Source organism: Mustela erminea, chromosome 11 (assembly GCF_009829155.1).
Source record: "Mustela erminea isolate mMusErm1 chromosome 11, mMusErm1.Pri, whole genome shotgun sequence".
NCBI classification, from domain to species: Eukaryota; Metazoa; Chordata; class Mammalia; order Carnivora; family Mustelidae; genus Mustela; species Mustela erminea.
Genome location: NC_045624.1, coordinates 17,044,392 through 17,069,428, shown reverse-complemented (window position 1 = coordinate 17,069,428; position 25,037 = coordinate 17,044,392). Strand labels below are relative to the sequence as shown.

The 25,037-nt window shown below is 37.6% G+C and overlaps 1 protein-coding gene across 1 annotated transcript in view; it reads right to left on the bottom strand.

Annotated features, from left to right (window-relative positions):
- MTPN (myotrophin) overlaps positions 1–25,037 on the bottom strand; it is a 54,802-nt gene that overhangs the window by 7,132 nt on the left and 22,633 nt on the right. The window contains exons 2-3 of the mRNA XM_032304314.1: positions 13,303–13,416; positions 12,467–12,550 (exon numbers count right to left, since the gene is read on the bottom strand). Coding sequence (XP_032160205.1) covers positions 12,467–12,550; positions 13,303–13,416 — 198 coding nt within the window. The remainder of the gene's footprint in view (positions 1–12,466; positions 12,551–13,302; positions 13,417–25,037) is intronic.

The following is a 25,037-nucleotide window of genomic DNA, read 5'->3' as shown; positions in this document are numbered from 1 at the left end:
TATATACATACCAAATCACTGTTAACTGCAAAATATGTATTTTGAATTCATATACATTTTAGAACAGTCTTGAGAAACTGCTCATTAAGAATTCCCTTATCTCATGATTTGGGGCATTTCTTTATAGTTCCATAGTAGTATGATAGAGTGCTCAGAATCTGGGAACTTTCAGTTGCTTGAGTATACACTTAAATATTACCATTACCATAGAATTTATACAATTCAATTTTGAAATCTACTAAAAACAGTAACATTAAAGAATTATTCAAATATCTACATTTACACATGTTGTATGTTATTTACTGGTATAGGACTTAATAGCACATTTAATTTACATAAAGACACAGGAGATAGAGTGAAGAATATTTCTGGGTACCCCAAAGAATCTAATACTCAACGCACCGAATGTTAGTTTTTTTTTGTAGCAGTTTTGAGTTTTTATCTAATACTACAGATACATCATCTCATTTTTTCTTCACAGCAGCCCTGTAAAGTAGGTACTGTTCTTTTTTTATTTTGAAGATTTTATTTACTTATTTTTGAGAGAAAGAGAGAGTGAGAGGGCGAGCAGGAGTGGGGGAGAGGGGCAGAGGAAGAAGCACACTCCCTACAAGCAGGAAGCCTAATGCAGGACTTGATCCCAGGACCCTGGATCAACCTAAGCCAAAGGCAGACGCGGAACCAACAGAGTCATGCCGGCGCCCCATTCTCTCTTTTTAATAAGAGATTTAACTCGAAGCTCAGAGAGGTTAAGAAACTTGCCCAAAGTCAGTTAGCAAGTTAAAGAAACTAGAGCTTTCTGACTATACATTTTGTGTTCCATGCTATCTTTAGTTAAAAATGACCTATGGCTTTTCTCCTAAAAACATCAGGGTGAGACCGAGATTCAAGAATTTATTAACTTTAAGTATTTTTGTGCCTCCTACAGGAAAATGAAGAACCTTATACAATTATGTATATAGTATGTCAACTGTTGAACACTTTCAAGCTAAAAACAGTGTTATAGATAACCAATTCCCAAGACTATTCAACATATATTTATGAAGTTTTCCATTCATTGCTAGACATAGTTTTGGTAACATTTTACCAGAGCACAGACATCTCATCCCCCTCCCCCGCAATTGCTTATGGCTGCTTTTGTGCTACAACAGCAGAGCTGAGCAGCTGTAACAGAGACCATGTGCCCTGCAAAGCCCAAGATATTTATTATTTGGTCTTTTCCAGAAAATGGTTGTCAATTCCTATTCTGGGGCATTAAAGAGAACAAGAAGCCAGTTCTCTGCATATTTTCACAACCTGGAGAGGACAAAGGAAAGGCTCACGTATGCAAAACATTACTCTGAGGCAAGGACAGGCATACCTCATTTTAATGTGCTTTTGCTTTATTGCACTTCAGATACTTTTTTTTTTTTTTTTTTTTTTAAACAAATGGGAGGTCTGTGGGAACCCTGGATCAAACAAATCTCTCAGTGCCATTTTTCCAATAGCATTAGTTCATTTCACATCTCTGTGTTGCATTTTGGTAATTCTTGCGATATTTCAAGCTTTTTTCATTTTCTGTTTTGGTGATCTGTGTGTGATCTGTGAGTGATCTGTGATCTTTGATGTTCCCACTGTCACTGTTTTGGGGCACCATGAATTGTGCCCATATCAGATGAGGAACTTAGTCCCCAGCCTGTCTCCCTCTCCTCCAGCCTCCCTATTCCCTGAGACACGGTATGATATTAAGCCAATTAATAACCCTACAGTGCCTCTAACGGTTCAAGCGAAAGGAAGAGGTGCATGTTGCTCATTTGAAAGGTGGTGGTATGAGATGATTGGGGCCTACATAATGAGATGCAGCGGGTGAACACTGGCCGCACAGCCACTGCACCAGGCGACTACTGACCTTCTGCGGACAGTCAGGAGGAGGATCATCTGAATCTGGACTGTGGCTGAGCGAGGGTAACTGAAACTGTGAAAAGTGAAACTCTGGATGGGGGGTGAGGGGAACTATTGTGCTGGCTCCGTGCTGCAGGAGAGAACACTCACCAGGCTTACATGTGAAGGAACTTGCTCAAAACCACAAAAGCTATTAAGAAGCAGAACTGAGAGCTACACTGGACAGGGCGGGGTAGGGGGGTTTTGGTGTGGAAGCAGCAGAGCCCCAGTATACACCCGTGACAAAAACTATTCAATAATGACCCCAGACTAAAAGATCTAAATGGGAAAAAAACTAGCTTACCATGGGTATATCTGTATGAGACTCAGGAAACATTAAACAGTGTAACAACTGATTTCTTCATTTGAGGCAGTAAAATTTGTGGCTGTATTAATTCTGGCAATTCAGAAAGGCATGGCTGGGTTCTTTGAGAGTCATCTGTCCTAAAGCATTTTTTTTTTTTTTTTTATTTAAAGATTTTTATTTATTTATTTATTTGACAGACAGAGATCACAAGTAGGCAGAGAGGCAGGCAGAGAGAGAGAGAGAGGGAAGCAGGCTCCCTGCGGAGCAGAGAGCCCGATGCGGGGCTCGATCCCAGGACCCTGAGATCATGACCTGAGCCGAAGGCAGCGGCTTAACCCACTGAGCCACCCAGGCGCCCCATGTCCTAAAGCATTTTTAAAGCCAGACTTGCCCCTGTGAAATGGAACAGAACTCGGGGGTTCTGAGCAGTCGGAGAATCTGTGCTTGAGGGTATGTAAAGCTGTCTAAGTTCTACTGGGGGTGGAGCAAGGAGTAATTAGAGTGAAAAATGGTTCTGCCTGCAAGCATGGACTTGTCTCTGCTGAGAAGGGGGACTTCCCAATCTCTGGCTCTTACCCATTAGATTCTCCGTTCAGTAGCAAATCTGTACCACAGTCACTCTGAAAATTTGACAATGCTGGTATTTGAGAGGGGTATTCAGTTTTTATCATTAAGTGGCTGCTGCATTTTAAAAATACAATGCCAATATGTTTACCAAAAACATCAATGTTATAAGATGGTCTTCTAAATTTTCTTAAACTGATGTTAAGTATTTTTTACTCTTTAGACCAACTGTCCATAAAACACTAATAGCTTCATTTCCTTTTCATAAGAGGAAGGTATCTCATTTGTCCTACTCAAACAGGAGCAGAGATATCAGTTGTCTGCAACAGCTAGGAGTCACTACAATTAGTGTTGCACATCAGCGGTCACCTGTCATACGGTTAGAGCAGATACGTCCTGCTAAGGAGGGAACTTCGTTGACACAGTGAAGCAGAGAAGTCATGGAAAACAATAAGAGCCCAAGTTTCTTTGGCTTTCTTCCTCTCAGATACAGCTTACTGTGCTAATGACCACTAGTAACAAATGACCGTGTATAATAACAATCGAAATATGCTATAGGTTTGTTAGTCTAGGAAAACTGTAATTACCATGTTTTAAAAACTTGGATTACATTTTCAATTTACAAGATCTTCATTCTCACGTGCCAGGGTACAACTTTTTCTATTTATTTAAAAGAATTCTTATTTTCACAGAAGTTGAGTGGTCATTTTTAATAGCGATGTGTACTTATGTGGGGACAAAATAGGAACACACACCAGAGTTAGATGACTCAGCTTACCCGTCTACAAAATTATAGTAAACTTAACACCTTTGAAAGAGGAATAGAAGTAAACATTTAAATATTTCCCTTTCACCACAGTGGTTTATTTAGAAGGGGTTTTCCTTAGGATTAGGAAACAAGGATACTTCTTAAAATCCAATTATCAATTACATAAATTATAAGATATTGCATAAATTATAAGGAATTTTAGTATTAATATAGAAATGTTGCTATATGTTAGATAATATATATCATAAAAATATTATAGGAAATGCCTAACATGACAGTGTATTAATGCTACAGGCAAACTTTCTCTCAGAAAATTAAGATACCAAAATATATATAGCTGTGGGAAAGAAATGAATTTTGGACTTATGAGAGTCCACTGGCTAATAATAAAATTCAAGAGTATCATTTCATGATTAACCCTCTTCTAACTAAGGTCTTCATGAAACAATGCTACTGATGAGAGTTTAGTCAGGAAGATCAGTAATAAACAAGGAAAATTCCAGATCACTGTCCTATAAGCTCTTGTTTAGCTCCATTAACTGGTAATAAAACTTTTCAACAAATAAGTATTAACATAGGTGAGTGAAAGTACCCAGAATGATAAATACACTCTCAACTTGTATCACTTAGGAAAGATCACTTTCCCACTGAGGGTTGGTGTTTTAAAATGATGTGTGCTATAAATTCCAAACTATTCATGAGCTAGAACAGGAGTGTGCAAACTATGACCCAGATGCTTGCTTTTGTAAGTAAAGTTTTACTGGAATGCATGCAGCCATGCCTGTCCTTTCTCCATTGCAGCTTTTTTTACAACTATAGTTGACATACAATGTTCCATATGTTTCAGGTACACAACATAGTGACTGGACAACTCTATACATCCTGGTTTGCTCACTGAAAGTGTAGCTACCACCTGTCACCATACAACCCTATCACAATGCCCCTGACGATATTCCTGTGCTGTACCTTTCATCCCCGTGACATCTACATTCCACAGCCGGAAGCCAGTACTCCCATTCCCCGTCACCCATTTTGCCCATCCTCCTGCCCCGTCCCCTCTGACAACCACTAGCTTGTTCTCTGTAATTATGGGTCTGTTCATGCTTTGTTTTGCTTCTTAGATTCCAAATATAAGTGAAATCATATGGTATTTGTCTATGATTTCACTTACCATTAATACCCTCTACATCTGTCCATGTTGCAAATGGCAAGATTCCTTTCCTTTTTATGGCTAATATTCCATTGTGTGTGTGTCTGTGTGTGTGTGTGTGTGTGTGTATCCTTTATTCATTTATCTCTGTATGGACAGTAGACTGCTTCCATATCTTGGCTACTGTAAATAATGCTGTCATAACCACAGGAGTGCACATACCTTTCTGTATTAATGTTTGAGTCTCTTCTGGGTAAATACCCACTAGTGGAATTATTGGATCATATGGTATTTCTACTTTTAATTTTTCTAAGAAACCGCCATATTATTTTCCACAATAGCTGTATCAATTTATGTTTCCACCAATGATGCACAAAAGTTATTTTCTTTCCATGTCCTTGACAACACTTGTTATTCCTTATCTTTCTGATACTAGCCATTCTGACTGGTATAAGGTATTGTTATCTCATTGTGGTTTTAATTTTACATTTCTCTAATGATTAGTGATACTGAGCATCCCTTCATGTGTCTGCTGGCCATCTACATGCATTCTTTGGAAAAATGTCTATTTGATTACTTGGATGTTTTTGGTGTTAAGCTGTATGTTTATATAATTTGGATATTTACCCCTTATTGAATATATAATTTTTAAATCTTTCGGTAGGCTGCCTTCTCATTTTGTTAATAGTGCCTTTCACCATGCAAAGGCTTTTTATTTTAGTGTAGTTCCAAGAGTTTATTTTTGTTTCCCTTGCCTTAGAAAAATGTTGCTAAGGCCAATGTCAAAAAGATTACTACTTTTTTTTATCTGGGAAATTTCAAGTCCCATTTACAGGTCTTTATTCCATTCTGGGTTTATTTTTTGCACTTGATATAAGAAAGTGGTCCAGTTTCACTCTTCTGTAATTGTGCAGTTTCCCCAGCATCATGTTTTGGACACTTTCTTTTCCTCATTGTATATTTTTGCCTCCTCAGTCATAGGTTTATTGACCATATTAAGCACGGGTTTGTTTCTGGACTCTATTCTGTTCCACCGAACAGAACAGAATGTATATTTCTATGACAGTACCACAGTGTTTCATTATAGCTTTGGAGTATTTATCTTGGAATCAAGGGTTAGGATGCCTCCAGCTTTGTTCTTTCTCAAGAATGCCTTGCTATTCAGGTTTTCTGTGAATCCATACAAACTCCTGTACTTGTTTTAGTTTGTCCATGGCTGCGTTAGAGCTCCAGTGACCACATCGTCTAGAAAGGCATACATGACTCTAAGAAAACGTGTGCCAACCTCTAGACTATAGGATATATATATATATATATATATATATATATATATATATATAATTTTTTTTTCACCTTTTAAATATCCCTTTTACTCCTCACATTTCCTGGTTGAGATTTTTTAGGGTAAAAGCCCAACCAAACAAAAAACCTTATTCAACTGAGAAAATTACAATTCAAAATAATATATACTTCAACAGTCTGTTTGGTTTTGATAAAAACAAGCTGACGTCAATTAGGCTTGGCCTTTTCATGGACTGCTGTGCTGTCTGGTTGCTGCTGGTTCTATGCAGAAGTTTGTTTCATACTCTCGCTTGGGCTGCTTCCTCCTCTGCTACTGCTACATTTCCCAGGATGCCTCTTGGGCCTGCATTTTAACCTGTTTCACCTGTGTCCTTTCCCTGGTCTCTTCTCCCCAGTTTTATACGATGTTTTTCAAGTACTTTCCATCTTATAGGTTGTTATTTAATAATTCTATAGTAGCTTATTTTTTTAACTTCATTGTTTGCTTTGTATTTTCATATTCATTTAGATTTATTCACAGATTAATTTCTTGATTCTGATCCTTCTTGCATCTCAGTTTTTCTCTTTGGGTTGAAATCTGTTTCTTCCTGAAGTGAATCCAAATATTCACTTGTTTGTTACTCAGGATGCTCACCACTTCTGGGCTTAGAGCAGTCTTGGATCAGCTCCTACCTTTTCAATACTCTCTTGCTCATTTCAGGGAACGTTTTCTTCTTCAACCCCAACCCCTCTGCTTTCTGTGTCTCAAGGATTCATTATAACTTCTCTAATGGAGCCCTGCTTATGTTCCAAAGCAAATACTGATTCATTCATTTTAAAAACCACTTTTCTGTCACAGGAGGGAAAAAGGGGATACCATGGCATGTGCTCGTACCTCAATCTTGAAGTAGAAGTCCCATGTGTATTGATCTTTTTAAAAAAAATTATTACTAGTTCAAAAATAAAAGATCGGGCCAAATAACTTTATCTACAGAAATAAATGTGTTTCATTCTTGTAACTGTCCCTCCCTGTAATTCTGATAGGGAAAGAACATGGACTTCTGAGTCATAATCCTGGAACAAATCTTAATTCCATTGTATTTTGTTTAACATTGGGTAGATACTTAACCGTTGTGAGCCAAATGGTTTCCTTATCCATAATATGGAGATGATTATACCTATATATTTGGGTTGACAGAAATTAAAGGTGATAAGATAAACAAAGTGCCTGTACATATTATGTTCTCCACAGATACTAGCTTCTTCTTCTGCTATATGGACAATCCAATCAAGAAGTAAATGTTTCTAATTCCCACATGGGTCATAAACTTCATCTTCCATTGCATTAAATTAGAAACAAAAAAACTTGTCCAGTAAGTGATCTAGCATATCACATAGTTTGATTCTGAATGTTCTACTAACCCTCTTTCTTTTGTTTTTGTGGTTTTTCTTTCTTTTTTACCCCTATGGGTTGTAATCATACTGAATTTTCAACTTCGTTTACTTTGGCTTTTTTCTTATACTAATGATACATCAGCGGGATAATATATTATAAATGTCAATTTGATAAACTTTTCAAACTAAGTACTTTTAAAATGAATTCATAATAATCGATAAGGATTCAAACTTTTGACAAAAGGCAGAACCAGATTTCGTAATAGAAATATTGATTTTAACAACAACAACAAAAAAGTGCTCTGGAATAGCCTTATTTTAGCAACGAAGGATTTCTGAAAGAGCACAATCAATTTCCAAAAAAGTATTTGGCTAACAAAACTATAGGGTATCCATTAAAGAAGCTTATGCAATAATAAAAAGTCAAAGTAATTTTGAAAAAGCAGAACTGAATTTTACTATGCTTTCATAAAGGTAAAAAAAACCCCTTTCATCTAAAATAACAGCTCTGCATGGGTACAATTCATCTGCCATTAACAGAGCCGTCTCTGAACGTCACTCACCTTCAGAAATCAAGGCTCAGACACAAACAAAAGAACAGTATTAGAGTCACAAGTGAAAGAAAAAATAAGCTAGTTAAAAGTCAAACAACCAACTTACAATCAATAATGTAGCAACATTGTATATAATTACAGAGACCTTTCTAAGAAAACATATTAGGGCCTAATGTACATGCAAATCAAGGCAGAAAATGGAATCTTACAGCAATGTCTCAACGACCTGGAGCATCATGCTTTGGAAGTAAGGAATACCAACGATGGTTTGGGACTTCTCTAGCAAAACAGTAACTCTTTTGTTTCTCCCGTGGAGAAAGAGGGGCTTATCAGAAAGAAACAGAGTATGAGATATGGCTAAAAAGAAAGAGCATGCTTAGGAGCATCTCATTTAATGATCACAGAGCCTAAGCTAAAAAGGATTCCTTTATAGTTTTTTTAATTTAATTTTTTTTTAAGATTTTATTTATTTATTTGACAGACAGAGATCACAAGTAGGCAGAGAGGCAGGCAGAGAGAGGGGAAAGCAGGCTCCCTGCTGAGCAGAGAGCCTGATGCGGGGCTCGATCCCAGGACCCTGAGATCATGACCTGAGCTGAAGGCAGAGGCTTTAACCGACTGAGCCACCCAGGCACCCCTTAATTTAATTTTTTAATTAGGTTTTTATTTTCAGAGAACAAAACCTGAGCTGCATCAAAAAATATCAGGGAAAGAGAGACAAAGGAGAGGGGGAAGAAATCCTGTTTTATCTTTTATTCTGACTTACAAATTTATATTTTGGGCTGTAATTGACATATTGGGCGGTAATTGACATATAACATTTGTATTAGAGTTGTATTAGTTTGCTTTCATACATGCATATATTGCGAAATGATTATTACACTAAAGTTTAGTTAACATCTATCACCTCCTCACATAGTTTTTTTTCCTGTGATGAGAACTTTAAGATTTACTTAGTAATTTTCAAATTTATAAGACAGTATTATTACTGTTTCTTTTACTATACACTCAGCAGACAGGCTGAGGCCAGGGGAATGAAATTAAGTCCATGCTGAGGAACAGAGCTGAGAAGCAAAGAGAAATCAGATCCTGGTAATATGGCTTAAGCCCCAGGGTCAGGCTGTGGGCCTCAACTGTAGGTATGTGAGTCAACAAGGTCTTCTTACTGTTTAAGCCTATCTGAGCTGGATTTAGTTACGTGCAATATAAAGAATTCTAACTAATAAAATATTGGAATTATATAAATCTTTAACAAACTGTAAATCAATACTTGTAGCCTGTGACAAACAGTTCTGAATATGGTAAGCAAAAATATTTTCCCAGGGACGAAATGGTCCAGTACTTTTCAAAGGTACTTTTTTTTTTTTTAAATTTTGAGGAGAAAAATAAGGTATTTTTATTCTGTACTTCCCACAGCAAGGGAGTCAGCCACCAAGCCTTGCATTTTGGCAGACTCAAAGGCAGGTGGGGCAAGTGAAACGCTTCACGGAGTAGTGATTAAAAGAAGACTTTCAGAAGCTGTCAGCTTTCAAAAGAATCTTTCCATGGGTGTGGGGGAGGAATGGACAGGGAGGAGGAAGACAGAATGACTAGTTATCTCTGTGAGCACATCCTACCACAGATTCTGGATCAACTGCAGTGACCAAGAATGATATTTTCATTTGTTTGGCTTTGGAAGAACCACATCATTCATATCAGTATAATGTGTAGTATCTAAAAATTACTCTTGATTTATACCTCCTCTACCAAAATAAAAACCCAACCCCAAGCCAGTAACAACCACACACTTAATGAAATTTAGTAATGGTGTTTAACATGCAGCTATGGGGGGGAAAAAGAGAACTTGAATTAACTGCATTCAGAACAGTTTAAATCCTTAAAATCTTCAAAAAATTATCAATAGAGTTAAGAGACAAATGTGCTAGCCTTCTTTCCTAATTTTTTTAAATCTATGAAGCATAAAATCCTCTTCAGTCTTAGTTAAAATAGGAGCCACTATTTATCGATCATTTGTCAGGTACTGTGGCAAAATACTTTATATCCATTTACTCATTTAATTTCGGTATCTTTCTTCCTTTAGCAGGACTTACTTTAAAATCCCAAGTGAAATGCTACAAACAGTATTTTCTAGAGTATGTCATAAAATGATAAGCTTGGGATTAATACTGGTGCCCTGTTTTTATAAAGATCTTGTCTTCCATCATTTGCAACTGACTGGTTTGTTGAGACTGGAATTTGAACCCCATCTTAGAGTTAACACTGGAAAATTCCAAACTTAACAGGACCACAAGCATATCAAGACACCAGATGACGTGGAGGGCCCTTATTTATAGCAAACTGCCTCTAATAATCTCACTCGGTATGTACAACAGAAAATGAAGCTTACACATTTCATACCAGGGCTACTCAAAGTGCAGTTTGTGAACTTAGCACCAGTCTGCAAACTTAGTAGTCTAGGACATTATCTACATCACTAAGTATAATGCTTAGTTCAGCTAACTTGTTTATTCATAGCAAGATATTCTTGATAAAGGAGACTGGACTGATTTAGAGTTTAGCTCAAGCTCCTTACCCATCATGAACTGGTTAACAGTTTGCGGACCAGCTATTTGGAAATAACACTTGTTCTAGACCTCAATTTTAAATACTGCCTCTAGTTTTCTATCCCTGATGCCACACACAATTTAACTGACCAACCATATACTTAGCCTAAACAGTCAAAAAGTAATTGAAAAAAAAAAATAAAAATTAGCAACTGAGATAAAAAATAATAGGACACCTAGGAATAAACCTCACCGAAGAGGTAAAAGACCTGTACTCTGAAAGCTACAAAAACCAATGAAAGAAACCGAAGATGACACAAAGAAATGATAAGACATCCCATGCTCATGGATTAGGAGAACAAATATTTGTTGAAATGTCTATACTACCCAAAACAATATACCCATTCAATGCAATCCCTATCAACGTATCAACGGCATTATTCACAGAGCTAGAACAAAGAATCCTAATATTTGTATGGAACCATGAAAGACCCTGAATAGCCGAAGCAGCACCGAAAAAGAAAAACAAAGCTGGAGGCAACCACAAATCCAGACTTCAAGTTATATTACAAAGCCGCAGTAACCAAAACAGTATGGTGCTGGCCCAAAAATAGACACACAGATCAATGGAACAGAAGAGAATACCCAGAAATGAACCCACAACTATATGGACAATTAATCTTTGACAAAGCAAGAGAGAGAATATCCAGTGGGAAAAAAGACAGTGTCTTCAACACACAATGTTGGGAAAACTGGACAGTAACATCCAAAAGAAAGAAACTGGACCACTTTATTATACCATACATAAAAATCAATTCAAAATGAATGAGAGACCTAAATGTGAGACCTGAAACCGTAATAATCCTAAAAGAGAACATAGGCAGTAATTTGACACTGGCCATAGCAACTTTCTAGATATGTCTCTTGAGGGAAGGGAAACAAAAGCAAAAATAAAGTCTTGGGACTACATTAAACTAAAAAGGTTCTGCACAGCAAAGGAAATGATCAACAATGCTAAAAGGCAGCCTACATGATGGGAGAAGATAAAGAACTTACAAAACCTAAAACCCAGAAATGAATAATCTGACTAAAAATGGGCAGAAGACATGAGCTAACATTTTTCCAAAGACAACATCCAGATGGACAACAGACACAAGACAGGTGATGTTAAACATCTTTTCATCAGGGAAATGCAAATCAAAGTTACAATGAGATATCACCTTATACCTGTCAGAATGGCTAAAACCAACAACACAAGAAACAACAGGTGTTGGGAGGATGTGGAGAAAGGGGCATCCCTGCACGCTGTTAGTGGGAAAACAAACTGGTGCAGCCACTCTGGAAAATGGTATGGAGGTTCCTCATAAGTTAAAAATACAACTACCCTATGATTCAGCGAATTGACTACTAGATATTTACCCAAAGAATATAAAAATACTAATTCAAAGCGATATACACACCCGATGTTTACAGTGGCATTATCCACGATAGCTGAATTATGGAAACAGGCCAAGTGTCCAACAACTGAAGAACGGATAAGGAAGATGTCTATACAAACACACATATACACAGTGGAATATTACTCAGCCATGAGAAGAATGAAATCTTGCCATTTGCAACAATACATATGGTGTTAGTATTATGCTAAGCAAAATGAGTCGGAGAAAGACAAATACTATGATTTCACTCATTTGTAGAATTTAAGAAACAAAAACAAACCAGCAAAGAGGAGAAAAAAGAGCGGCAAACCAAGAAGTAGACTCCTCACTATAGAGAACAAACTGCTGCGTTACCAGAAGGGAGGAGGGTTGTGGGATGGGGGGCATCGGTGATAGGGATAAAGGAGCACACTTGTGGCGAGCACCAGGTGTTGTATGCAAGTACTGAATCGCTATATTGTACACTCGAAGCTAATATTACACTGTACATCAACTAAGTGGAATTTTAAATAAAAACTTAAAAACAATTAGCAATTGACCTCACCTTTGACAGAAGTAATTTCACACAGGAAACATGACCTTCATAGACAGCAGACAGAAGAGGGGTAATATGATGTTTATCTGGAGCCTATGAAATAATGATATAAAAAACTTTTATTTTTCATTTCTCCCTTCCTTCTAGATTTATTTAGAGAACTCTCAATGTTTTCCTAGTTACATGAAATTGCTTCATAGCTATAAGTTTCCCACTATTTAGACAGCGGCCAAGGCCCAAGCCCATAAGAAATATCTCCTTGGGTATCAGTGCAGTGAAGTACAGGGCACAGGGTTTTGACCTCAACTCAGACCTTGACTCTACCACTTATTGTATTGATTATTTAACCTCTTTGAGCCCCAAGTCCTCACTATTGTAGGAATGTCAGTGAGGTCCAGGAAGGGAAGAGGTGGGTAGAAATTAGCTGCTAAAGAGGTAAAAGACTGATACAATGGGGCCAGGTGACACGGTGTCCCCTGAGATGTATAAAGTATATCTCACTTGTTATCATGGTTACTTAAACATTTGTCCAAAAGTCTGAAAAGCTATAAAAGGCAAGAACCGGGAGATGACTGCTCTCGTCTGACCTTCTGCCTATTGACCTTTGTCCAAAACTCCAATCTGGATTTATCCTAGGACTGCAGAGTCCTCCACTGCACGATAGCCATTTGCTACCTATAGTTTTAAAAGTCTGTCTGTGCTGCTTATTTTTAAAAAAATTCTAAGTTACAGGAAATTTGGTATAATTTTAGACTTTTTATTCTTATTTTACAAGCCTATAGAAAATATTATTCAGGGCATACAACAAATTTTTTTTTTCTAAAATGACACTGTTCTTTACATACATTAATATCTGCTCCTTTCAGCAGCAGAAATTCCAGGATTTCAAGCTGCCCACAGTCTGCTGCATAATGAAGAGGCTTCCTTCCACCTTCTAGTGTCCGGTTGACATCTTCTCCCTTATAAGAGAAGCCAAATGAAAATGATATTTAGATGGATGGTAGACTGAAGACGGAACATGAAAATACCTGGTATTCTTCCCTTCTTAAATCATTAGAATTTCATGAAACAGTTACATTTTTTGTGAGGTGAAATAAGTGACCAAGAAGTTGAAATTAAATTCTGCATAGTAGCACACATACAGTATGAAGGTAATTCAATCATGTCTAGCCAAACTGAAAACAACAGACAATAATGCTAACTGTCATGAAATACTTTACTGTACTCTAAGGAGTTCAGTCAGCATAATGTCAAGATGTGACCACAGAACACTGGTAAGTTCAAATACTGAGGGTTTATGCTGATCACAGGACATGTATTATAATTCAAGGAAAAGAATCATGACTTTGAAGGAAGCAGACATCATTATCACAAGGTAGTTAGTATTGCTACTAAGAATCATTTCCTTCATTTAACATTTACTAAAGCCCCACTATATGGCAGGCACCATGCACAGAGACAAAGGTGAACAAAATCAGACATGGCTTCTGATTGGATGGAACTAACCATCTTGTGTGGGGAGGAAGATATTAATCAAAAAGTCACATAATTAAACAATGTTAACAAAAACCACACACACACAAAATACTTACACCAAAAAAAAAAAAAAAATCAAAACATAACTGTTACAAAGGAAAGGAACTCAGTGCTATACAAATACTATCAGAAAAACAGGACTTAGACTCCACCCCAAACTACTCGAACTCATGCAGCAATTCAGTAACGTGGCAGGATACAAAATCAATGCACAGAAATCAGTTGCTTTCTTATATACTAACAATGAAAATACAGAAAGGGAAATTAGAGACTCGATTCCATTTGCCATAGCACCAAGAACCATAAGATACCTGGGAATATACCTAACCAAAAGAGGTAAAGGATCTGTACACGAGAACTACAGAACACTCATGAAAGAAATTGAAGAAGACATAAAAAGATGGAAAAGCATCATGCATCGGAAGAATAAACATTGTTAAAATGTCTATACTGCCAACAGCAATCTATACTTTCAATGCCATCCCAATCAAAATTCCACCAGCATTTTTCAAAGAGCTGGAACAAACAATCCTAAAATTTGTATGGAACCAAAAGAGACCCCAAATTGCTACGATATGTTGAAAAAGAAAAAACTGGGGGCATCACATTGCCTGATTTCAAACTTTACTACAAAGCTGTGATCACCAAGACAGCATGGTACTGACACAAAAACAGACACACAGACCAGTGGAACACAGTAGAGAGCCCAGAAACAGACCTACAACTCTATGGTCAACTAATCTTCGACAAAGCAGGAAAAAATATACAGTGGAAAAAAAACAGTCTCTTCAATAAATGGTGCTGGGAAAATTGGACAGCTATGTATAGAAGAATGAAACTTGACTGTTCTCTTACACCATATACAAAGATAAACTTGAAATGGGTAAAAGAACTCAACGTGAGGCAGGAATCTATCAAAACCCTAGAGGAGGACATAGGCAGCAACCTCTTCAACAACAACAACTTCTTTCAAGACACGTCTCCAAAGGCAAAGGAAACAAAAGAGAAAATGAACTTTTGGGACTTTAACAAGATCACAAGCTTCTGCACAGCAAAGGAAACAGTCAACAAAACAAAGAGGCAACCAATGGAATGGGAGAAGATATTAAAAAATGACAGTACAGACAAAGGGTGATATCCAAGATCTATAAAGAACTCCTCAAATTCAACACACACAAAACAGACAGTCACGTCAAAAAGTGGGCAGAAGATGTGAACAGACACTTCTCCAAAGAAGACATACAAATGGCTAATAGACACATGAAAAAATGTTAATCATCATTAGCCATCAGGGAGATTCAAATCAAAACCACACTGAGATACCACTTTACATCAGTCAGAATGGTCAAAATTAATAAGACAGTAAACAACAAGTGTTGGAAAGGATGTGGAGAAAGGGGAACCCTCTTACACCTTTGGTGGGAATGCAAGTTGGTGCAGCTACTTAGGAAAATAGTGTGGAGATTCCTTAAGACATTAAAAATAGAGCTACCCTATGATGCTGCTATTGCACTACTGGGTATCTACCCCAAAGATACAGATGCAGTGAAAAGAAGGGCCATCTGTACCCCCATGTTCATAGCAGCAATGACCACAGTCGCCAAACTGTGGGAAGAGCCAAGATGCCCTTCAACAGACAAATGGATAAAGAAGATATGGTCCATATATACAATGGAATATTATGCCTCCATCAGAAATAATGAATACCCAACTTTATCAACATGGATGGGACTGGAGATTATGCTGAGTGAAATAAGTCAAGCAGAGAGAGTCAATTATCATATGGTTTCACTTATTGGTGGAGCGCAAGGAATAACACAGAGGACACTGGGTGAAGGAGAGGAGAAGGGAGTTGGGGGAAATCAGAGGGGGAGAAAAACCATGAGAGACTGTGGATTCTGAGAAACAAACTGAGAGTTTTGGAGGGGAAGGTGGTGGGGGGCTAGGTGAGCCTGGTGGTGGATATTAAGGAGGGCACGTATCGCATGGAGCCCAAATGTGGTACATAAACAATGAATCCTGGAACGCTGAAAAAATAAAATTAAATTTAAAAAAAAAAAAAGAAGAAGAAGACCAGGCCTTAATCTTGGTGATGGATGGGGAGTGGGTCATGAAGGCCTCAAAAAAACTTTTCATTCACTGAGAAGGTTCTAAGAGTAACAAATACAACCAGCCTCTTTGCTGACCAGTTACTATGGATTTGGTACTGTGCTAGACACCCAATCTCTAATATTTAAACCAACCTTAAAGGAGAAAGTCTCTAATAAATGAAAAGCCTGAAGCTAAATCAGGTTAACTAATTAATTTACTGTGGCTTAGTTAACAAGTGAGATCTAAACTCACGTTGCCTCCAACTCAGTATCTGCCCATCTTTCTTAAACAAAGTTCAGATTTTCAGAGTGGCAACATGTCTGAAGGAATTTATTTTCTCAACTTACCCTGGTATGGTCAACTACTTATCAAACCATATTCTGAATCAAGATGTTCAGAACCCTATCATTCCATGGCCATTAAAAGCTGTTCTTTCAAACACACTCTATATGGGTACAGAAGAAAGGTGTACAACATGCTTAAAGTCACTGGAGATGGGGTTGAAGCTTCAACTCTACTACTTATTTGTAGTATGGGACCTTAGACTGGTTATTTTCCAAATCCATTTCCTTATCTATAAAATGGGAATAAAAATGCTTAGACCTCACAAGGTTTTAGTGCATCATTAAGCCACTTCGTGCAGTTTAACATAGTTTCTGACACAGTATAAAATGTTTAATAACGGTCAGCTACTATTTCTGTGGACCCTGATGTTGGTTTATACTAGCACTAAAAGATCATCCAAACTGAGTAAAGGCAGGTTTCTGCATAATGCTCGAGATTTAAAGGTATGACTTAATGTTATATACTTGGTATTTGGAAACAAATTTAAATAGTAAGGGCAACTTGATATGCCACTTTAGCCTTTACTCACAACTGTACAAATGAGAGGCTCTGAGGCAAACGGAAATACTGCTTCAGTGACTCTCAAATATATTTTTCCTTATATTATTAGTATTTCCTTTCCATTACTAATATTAGCTAGAGAACATTAACTGATAGGTGCTTTTTCATGAAAAGAAAGTACTGCTTGTAGTAGGTAATCAATAAGAGGACTTCGTCAAAAAGATACATTCTTGAATCAAAGTAAGTGGCATCTTCCCACTTAGTCTAAGTATGGAAATGCATATGAAATGGAGCCATAAGTTTAAACTTTATCCTTTATCCCTGCAGACATATCTTTACAACTCTTATTTTAGCAGACAAAAGATGACAATATCAGAAAGGCTTTGTATGATGGACAGGAAAAAAAAGATCCTCTTCTGTGGAGCCTTAGCAAAAGCTATATTCAAAGAGAAATTTGTAATACTAAAAGATCTGTACTGGTAAAGTAGGAAGGCCTCAAAATAATGATTTTTGTACTTTCACCTTAAACTAGAGAGTATCTCTCACACACACACACACACACACACACACACACACACACACCCCCAACCCAGAGAGTATTATGCTAAGTGAAATAAACTCGCTGGAGAAAGAAAAATGCTGTATGATTTCACTCATTTGCATTTAAGAAACAAGCAAGCAAGCAAGCAAACAAACAATGAGCACAGGTTAAAAAAAAAGGGGAGGGGGGCAAACCAAGAAACGGACTTAACTACAGAGAACAAACTGATGGTTACCAGAGCAGAGGTGGGGGGAATGATGAAGCAGGTGATGGGGATTAAGAACCACACTTGGAATGAACACAGGGTGATACATGGAAATGCTGAATTACTATACTGTACATGTGAAATTAATATTACACTGTATGTTAACTGGAATTTAAATAAAAACTTAAAACTAGGGGGAAGAAGAAAGGTTTATGGAAATCCCTGTACCTTCTGTTCAATTTTGTTGTGAACCTAAGTATGCTCCAAAAAATAAACTTTATTTTTATAAAAAGGAAAATTAAATTCAAAGTAAGCCAGAGGGAAAAATAAAAAAGCAGGAACAAACGAAACGGAAAACAAAAAAGTAATAGAAATCAAAAGCTGATTCTCTAAGGTCAATATAATTGATATATATCTAACCAGAGTGATCAGAAAAATAAAGACTGGAGGCGCCCGGGTGACTCAGTCGTTAAGTGCCTTGGGCTCAGGTCATGATCCCAGGGTCCTGAGATCCAGCAGCACAGGAAGCCTGCTTCTCCCTCTCCCAGTCCCCTTGCTTGTGTTCCCTCTCTCACTGTGTCTCTCTCTGTCAAATAAATAAACAAAATCTTAAAAAAAAAAAAAGAGTGAATACACAAAGTGCTAATATCAGACTTCACTGATAATCTTTCCACAAAGAAACTCCCAGGCCCTAGAGGGCTACACTGGTAAATTCTACCAAACATTTAAGAAAAAGAGTAATACCAATCTTCTTCCAGAAGATGGGAAGATTTCCACTCATTTTATGAGGTCAGCATTACTCTTCAAAATGCGACAATGATGATACAGAAGATCACTACAACAAAACAAAACAAAAGAATGCTACAGGCATTCTTCCCTCATGAACACAAATTCTAAACAAAATTTTAGCAAACTGAATCCAAAGATATAAAAAAAAGACTATAACCATGATCAAAAGGAGTTTATCCCAGGAATACACAGTTGGTTAAATATCTGAAAAGTCAGTCAACATAAATCATCATTTCAACAAACCAGAAAAAACCATATGATCATCTTAGTAAATGAAAAAGTACCTGACAAAACCCTAAATCTCTTTCCTGATAAAAGCTCAGCAAACTAGGAAAAGAAGAAAACTTCCTTGGTGTAATAAGGGGCTTTCACCAAAAACAAAACAAAACAAACAAACAAACAAAAAAACAATTATCATATTTCATTGGTGACATATTCAATGCTTTGCCCCTAAAAATCAGGAACAAGACATCTCTGTTCTTACCAATTCTACTCAACATAACCAGTGCAATTAGGAAAGAAAAAACAAAAACCAGAAACAACACACACAAAAATCCATTTTGAAAAAAAAAAGAAGCAAAACTCTCTATTTGGAGGTGACATTATCATTTATGTAGAAAATTCTATGGAAGCTACCAAAAGGCTACTAGAATTAGTAAGTAACTTTAGTGGTATTTCAGGACAAAACAATATATAAAATCAACTGCATTTTTATATACTAGCAATGAGTACCTGCAAATCAGAAAACTAAAATCAGTATTATTTACAAGAGAATCCAAAGATATAAAATACTTAGTGATAAATTAACAAAAATGTGAAATACCTATACACCGAAACTGCTAAAAAGTTCTGAAATTAGAGAGCACCTAAAGATATGGAGAGATATATCATGTTTGTTGGCTGGAATACTCAGGACTTGTAAAGATGTTGATTCTCCCCAGAGTGACGTGTAGATTCAACCCAAGACCAGTCAAAACCACAGCAGGCTTTTTTTGGAAACTGACACACTGACCTAAATTTGATCTGAAAATGTAGAGAATCTAGACTAGCCAAAACCACTTTAAAAAGAACAATTCGGAAGGGTGGTACTACATGACTTCAAGAATTATTAGAAACTGAAGTAATCAAGAAGGTATAGCATTACCGTAAAATTATAATTTTTTAAAAAAGATTTTATTTATTTGATAGACAGAAATCACCAAGTAGGCAGAGAGGCAGGCAGAGAGAGAGGGGGAAGCAGCCTCCCTGCTGAGCAGAGACCCCCGATGTGGGACTCGATTCCACAACCCTGAGATCATGACTTAAGCCACGGAGCCACCCAGGCGTTATCACTATAGTGAAAGCAAGCGGATCAGTGGTTGTCGAAGGGAAGGGGAGGGAAGGGGAAGGAAGGGGAGGGACAAGAGGAGGGAGGGATGACAAAAGAGCAAGAGGGTAATGGATCTGCTCATTATCTTCATTGTGGTGATGATTTCACAGGTATATATGTGTCAAAACTTTCAATATACCTCAATAACAGATTTTCCTGAAATCAAATCTCTGTGGCTCTATTCCTACAAAATGGTTAACAAGGCAATATTTGAGTCAGGATGAGAGCAGGGCTATCAATCTTCATGGGAGACTTAAAGAGCAATAGCTAGTTGAGTCAAGCTCCTTCACAGCTCCCTCTTGCCTTCTATATCCTATACCTCAACTAACTACATGGAACCAGTTTTAAAGCATGATGAGAGAGGATCAAGGTGACCCCTACCTGTTGGGTAGTCTTCAGAGATCAAAACAATTGTCTCAATTGCTGGAAAAAACATCCTTATCAAGATCGCAACTTCTAGCACTATTCTGCCTACTCCATTCTTTACTCTGCAGAGAACCTGCTAAACACAAAATGTGATCACATCATTCCCTTTTAAAAAGTCCTCTGAATTTGAGAGGCAGGGCGGAGATTTGTGGGGGAAAAAGGGAAAAAATCAAACAAGATGGGATGGGGGAGGAGAGGGAGTCAAACAGTAAGAGACTCTTAATCTCAGGAAACAAACTGAGGGCTGCTGGGCCTGGGGGTGGGGTGGGGAGGATGGGGAGGGCTAGGGTGGCGGGGTGATGGTCACTGGGGAGGGTATGTGCTATGATGAGTGCTGTGAAGTGTGGAAGGCTGAGGAATCACATACCTGTACCCCTGAAACAAATAATACATTATATGTTAATTAAAAAAAAAAAAAAGTCCTCTGAAGGCTATTCATCACTCCTAGAGGATAATCTCTAAACAACACAGTTTAGAAGATTTGGAGTCATCTATCTGGTGACTGCCCTTCCAACTTCAATTCCCACAGCATTCCTCCCCCAGCACACCCCTCCCCTCCTCTCCCCTCCCCTCCCCTTCTTTGTTTAGTTAACTCCTAGCAATCCTTTAGAAGCAGGCTTTAATACAACTTCCTGTGGAAAGTCATCTCTAACCACCTCAGCTCAGCTCTGAGTAATGTGAACCTCACAGGTGTGCCCAAAGCACCTTGCATTTCTGTCATTAACACTTATCACATTGTACTCAAACTGCCTATATCAGTATCCGCTATGAACACAGGTCAGGTAGGTACCCGGATGCTGTTACTTACTTTTGGATCTCCAAGACCTAGTACAGTTTCTGACATAAGGTAAATATTGATATGATAAAGCTTCTGGTTGAAGAAATGGTGAGGTTGCTCAAGTAATGGATTTGGAAGGAGGTCATACAGGACACCTTCCATTTCAAGCAAACAGGGATTAGCTAACTATCTAGTAACAGCAGCAGTAACTTGAGATCAATGGTGTGTTCAGCAGAGAGAATTTCACCGTTTTTTTCCCAACAGTCTTGACAGGTTTAACTGCAGACGTGATAAAAATACGGAAGGAAGATAGTGCTCTATCTAGTTCCTTTCTCCCTACCCTCTACCCATACTCTACGGGTTAGTGACATCACCAGAAAGGAAGTTAGACACCTGTTCTGCAATATTGATTCTAACTTAATGAAACATTACTGGCTACAAAGAAAAATCTAACCCTAATTTTCAGTCCCCCAGATTCTGGGATTAAAGAAAGATACACTATCTCAAGGGGTCCCTTAGCATTACATGACAATCTTACCATGTTTTCCTTTTTCTCTTGCTTTTCCACTTTCCACAGAGACTATTTTAAGTTTCTTCCACTTTTTTTAATCGACTTTCTACTTCTTTATCTCCTTGTTCCCTTTCATTCTCAGCAGATAACCTCATCATACCCTCACACAGAAGACACCTTCAGACAGCCACTCCCTCAGGAGCTTCCCTCCACTACACCTTCCTACAACTGACAAATCTCTCCTCCTATCTGAAGCCAAACTCTCACCAGTGTTTTGGATATTATCCTTTCTTGTTTTCTTAGAAAATTTAATCCCTTATTTATCCATTTTCTTGTCTATGTTTTCTTTTCTTTCTTTTTAAAGATTTTTATTTATTTGACACAGAGAGAGATCACAAGTAGGCAGAGAGGCAGGCAGAGAGAGAGGGGGAAGTAGGCTTTCCGCTGAGCAGAGAGCCTGATGCAGGGCTCAATCCCATGACCCGAGAGGAAGGCAGAGGCTTTAACCCACTGAGCCACCCAGGTGCCCTTGTCTGTGTTTTCAACCTCTCCCGCTGGACTGTCTCCTTTTCATCAGTATGTGCCATCCACAACTCTTCCACTAAACAAGCAAAATACAACACGATAAGCTCTCCTTCGACCCTCCTTTAAGACCTTTCACTTACTGTTGGCCTCCTCGCTCTCACAGCTAAGCTTTCCAAAAACACAGTCCATATTTGCTATCTCCAATTTCTTACCTTCTGTTCTAATTTGACCTCCACCCTCAACACTAAACCATTACCATTTTCCGCTGAGGTCAATGACTTCCATGTTGCAAAATGCAAAGGTTATCTCAGTCCTCACCTTAAGTGACCTCACAGAAGTGACAAAGTCAATCATTTCTTCCTTTTTTAAACACACACTCTCCTGGCTTCAGCTACACCACATTACTGACTACTGCTTCTCTGCCACTTCCCCTGACTTACCCAGGACAACCAGGTGGTTAAAACAAATTTTGGGGATCTTGGTTATAATTTCCGATTTTCATCACATGTAATTTAAACAGGTGTTAAATTCAGCCAGCCCTATATAGTCCTGTAATAATATCTATATCAAAATACTTAGACTAGAGATTTTTTTGAATAACAAATGCTTCCTTAGGGATAAAGTTTACATGTGTTTATAAAGACTTTACCATGCAGTAACACTGTGATTATGAGACTGTTTCTCATCATGATACGTGTGTAAGTAATTTTGCAGGTCACAAATAACAGCTCTGCACACACACACACAACTCTTCACACACCTTCATACACAGGTGAAGTAATGCAAACTGACACACCTAATTTGTAATCACATCAAGGCTTGCCTAGCTTTTCCTTTCCCTTTTAATAAGAATAATCTATCCAGTTTCATTTTACTCTTTTATTGCAACATGAAACCTGTTGGTTGTTAAATGTACAACACAGATTTTTATTATCTTACAATTATATTTTGACTTATTTTTCTTCTAAGTTGTTTTTAAGCTATTCTTATTTTCTCTAAACACGGCATATTCCAGATAAGTAATATGGCAGAGATAATCGACTTCACAATATTTTCTGGTGAGCAGTTTAAATTAAATACATTCTATCCAGAAGCACTATAGTGACTATGAAATGCTTTAGGATAGGTTGACTCCTGGTGCCTCTCACGTAAGGGGGTTTAGACTACGATGGGAGGAGAAAGTCTATGTGACATTCCAAATTGAATGGAACCCAAGAAGAGTTCTAAGATTATTCCATATTCCAGCAACCGTAGACTACCTGCTCCAATTCTTCCCTGGTCCTAATCAAAACTATTCATAGAACTAAAAGAAAAAAAAAGATGTGATAATGCATGACTAGTTTATATCTATAAATCAGTGAGGTCTATGTTAAGAGGAGAACCAAGTAAACTGCAAACAATATCCTTTATTCCTATGTTGAAGCATGACATTTTAGGGCTGGACAGTGGGTGTTTTTTGAAAATTAAATAACATTACTGGCATTTGTGAAGGCTAATCATGCTTCATTTCTCAAGTATCACTGTTCTGAATAACTAAGAGCCTGAGCCGTACTGATAAATTCTTATCTGACTAGAAAATTATTGGTGTAATGGCCTAGTTCTACTTTTAATATCAATAAATCAATTACTATTTACTGAGCAGCCATGTTGTGCTGGGCATGCGAATGGTACAAAAAAGTAGAATTTATACCTAAATTTATACCATAAATACCTAAGATAGGTGTGCCTACCTTAGAAGTCAGATACTATATCTTGTACTTCTTTTATTTCTACCACAATACCTAATATGGTACTTTTAAACCTCAATAATTTGTGACTGCTCGTTATAATAGTTATAAAATGCTATATTAAGACGTAACAATATTCACTAAGGTGATTTGGAGAATGTGGGTGAACACAGCATACATGCACATAAGAGAATATGCCTGCAGAAATTAATTATGGTGTATGGATTTCTCATAGGAATTTCCTCCTGGGAATCCGGGAAGTATTAATTTGGAAAGTACCTACCACACGACATAGTTGTGAGGTTACACTGAAATAACGTTAAGGTGCCTGGCACATAGTGAGCACTCAAAAATGCCAAACGCTTTTATTAACAGAGTCCTCAATGGTTCTTTGATGCCTTTCCACTCAATTTCTCCACCTTCAGCAATTCAGCAAATGTCGATCAAGTACATCAATGTTCCTAAAAAGTAAGACTGCTCATGCTTCTTCACTCAAAAAATTTCAACTGCTACCTTCTGTTGAATAGTAAATCCTCATCATGACATTCAAGTCCTCTTCACTTCAACCCCAACTTGCCTTTCTGGCCATTTTACCTCATACTACACTGTTCCCAACACGTCCGTGCTCTCCTGCTTCCGGGAAACTTCATGCTGTTGCCTTTCTCTGCCAGGGTTACCCCACTTCCTTTCATGTCCTGATCTGCTGAAATTCCACTTACTTTTCGAGACCTATTTTCTCTCATGAAACTTTTACCAATACTCTTTGCCCCCCTTGATACTCTTGATATAGAATTCCCTTCTTTTAATCCTCACAGTTTTTAGTTTACGTCTCTTACTATATTTTACCTTTTTTCAATTAGGTATTTGTTATTTATGTACTTCAATAAAAACTCCATTAAAAAAAGGAGAGTGCCTTACTTATATACATATCGCCTATGATGTCTATGGGTGACTTGTGCCAACAGTCCAATTTAATGAATTAGTGCAGTCATTTACAGCATCTTTGTCACACTATGGAACCTGCTGCTTACCATAACAACTCTTACTCCACAAAGAGGTAGTTTAAAAATATCATCAGTGGGTTTGAAAGTCACAGAGTCTCAGTGTTAGAAAGGACTCTGAATGTCATCTAATCCAACTCCTCACTCTGTTTGAATCCTTGTTTGTGTTATGTCCAACCTAAAATTGAACCTCTCTAATGAAAGGAAACTCAAGATCTTACTGATCAGCTCATTC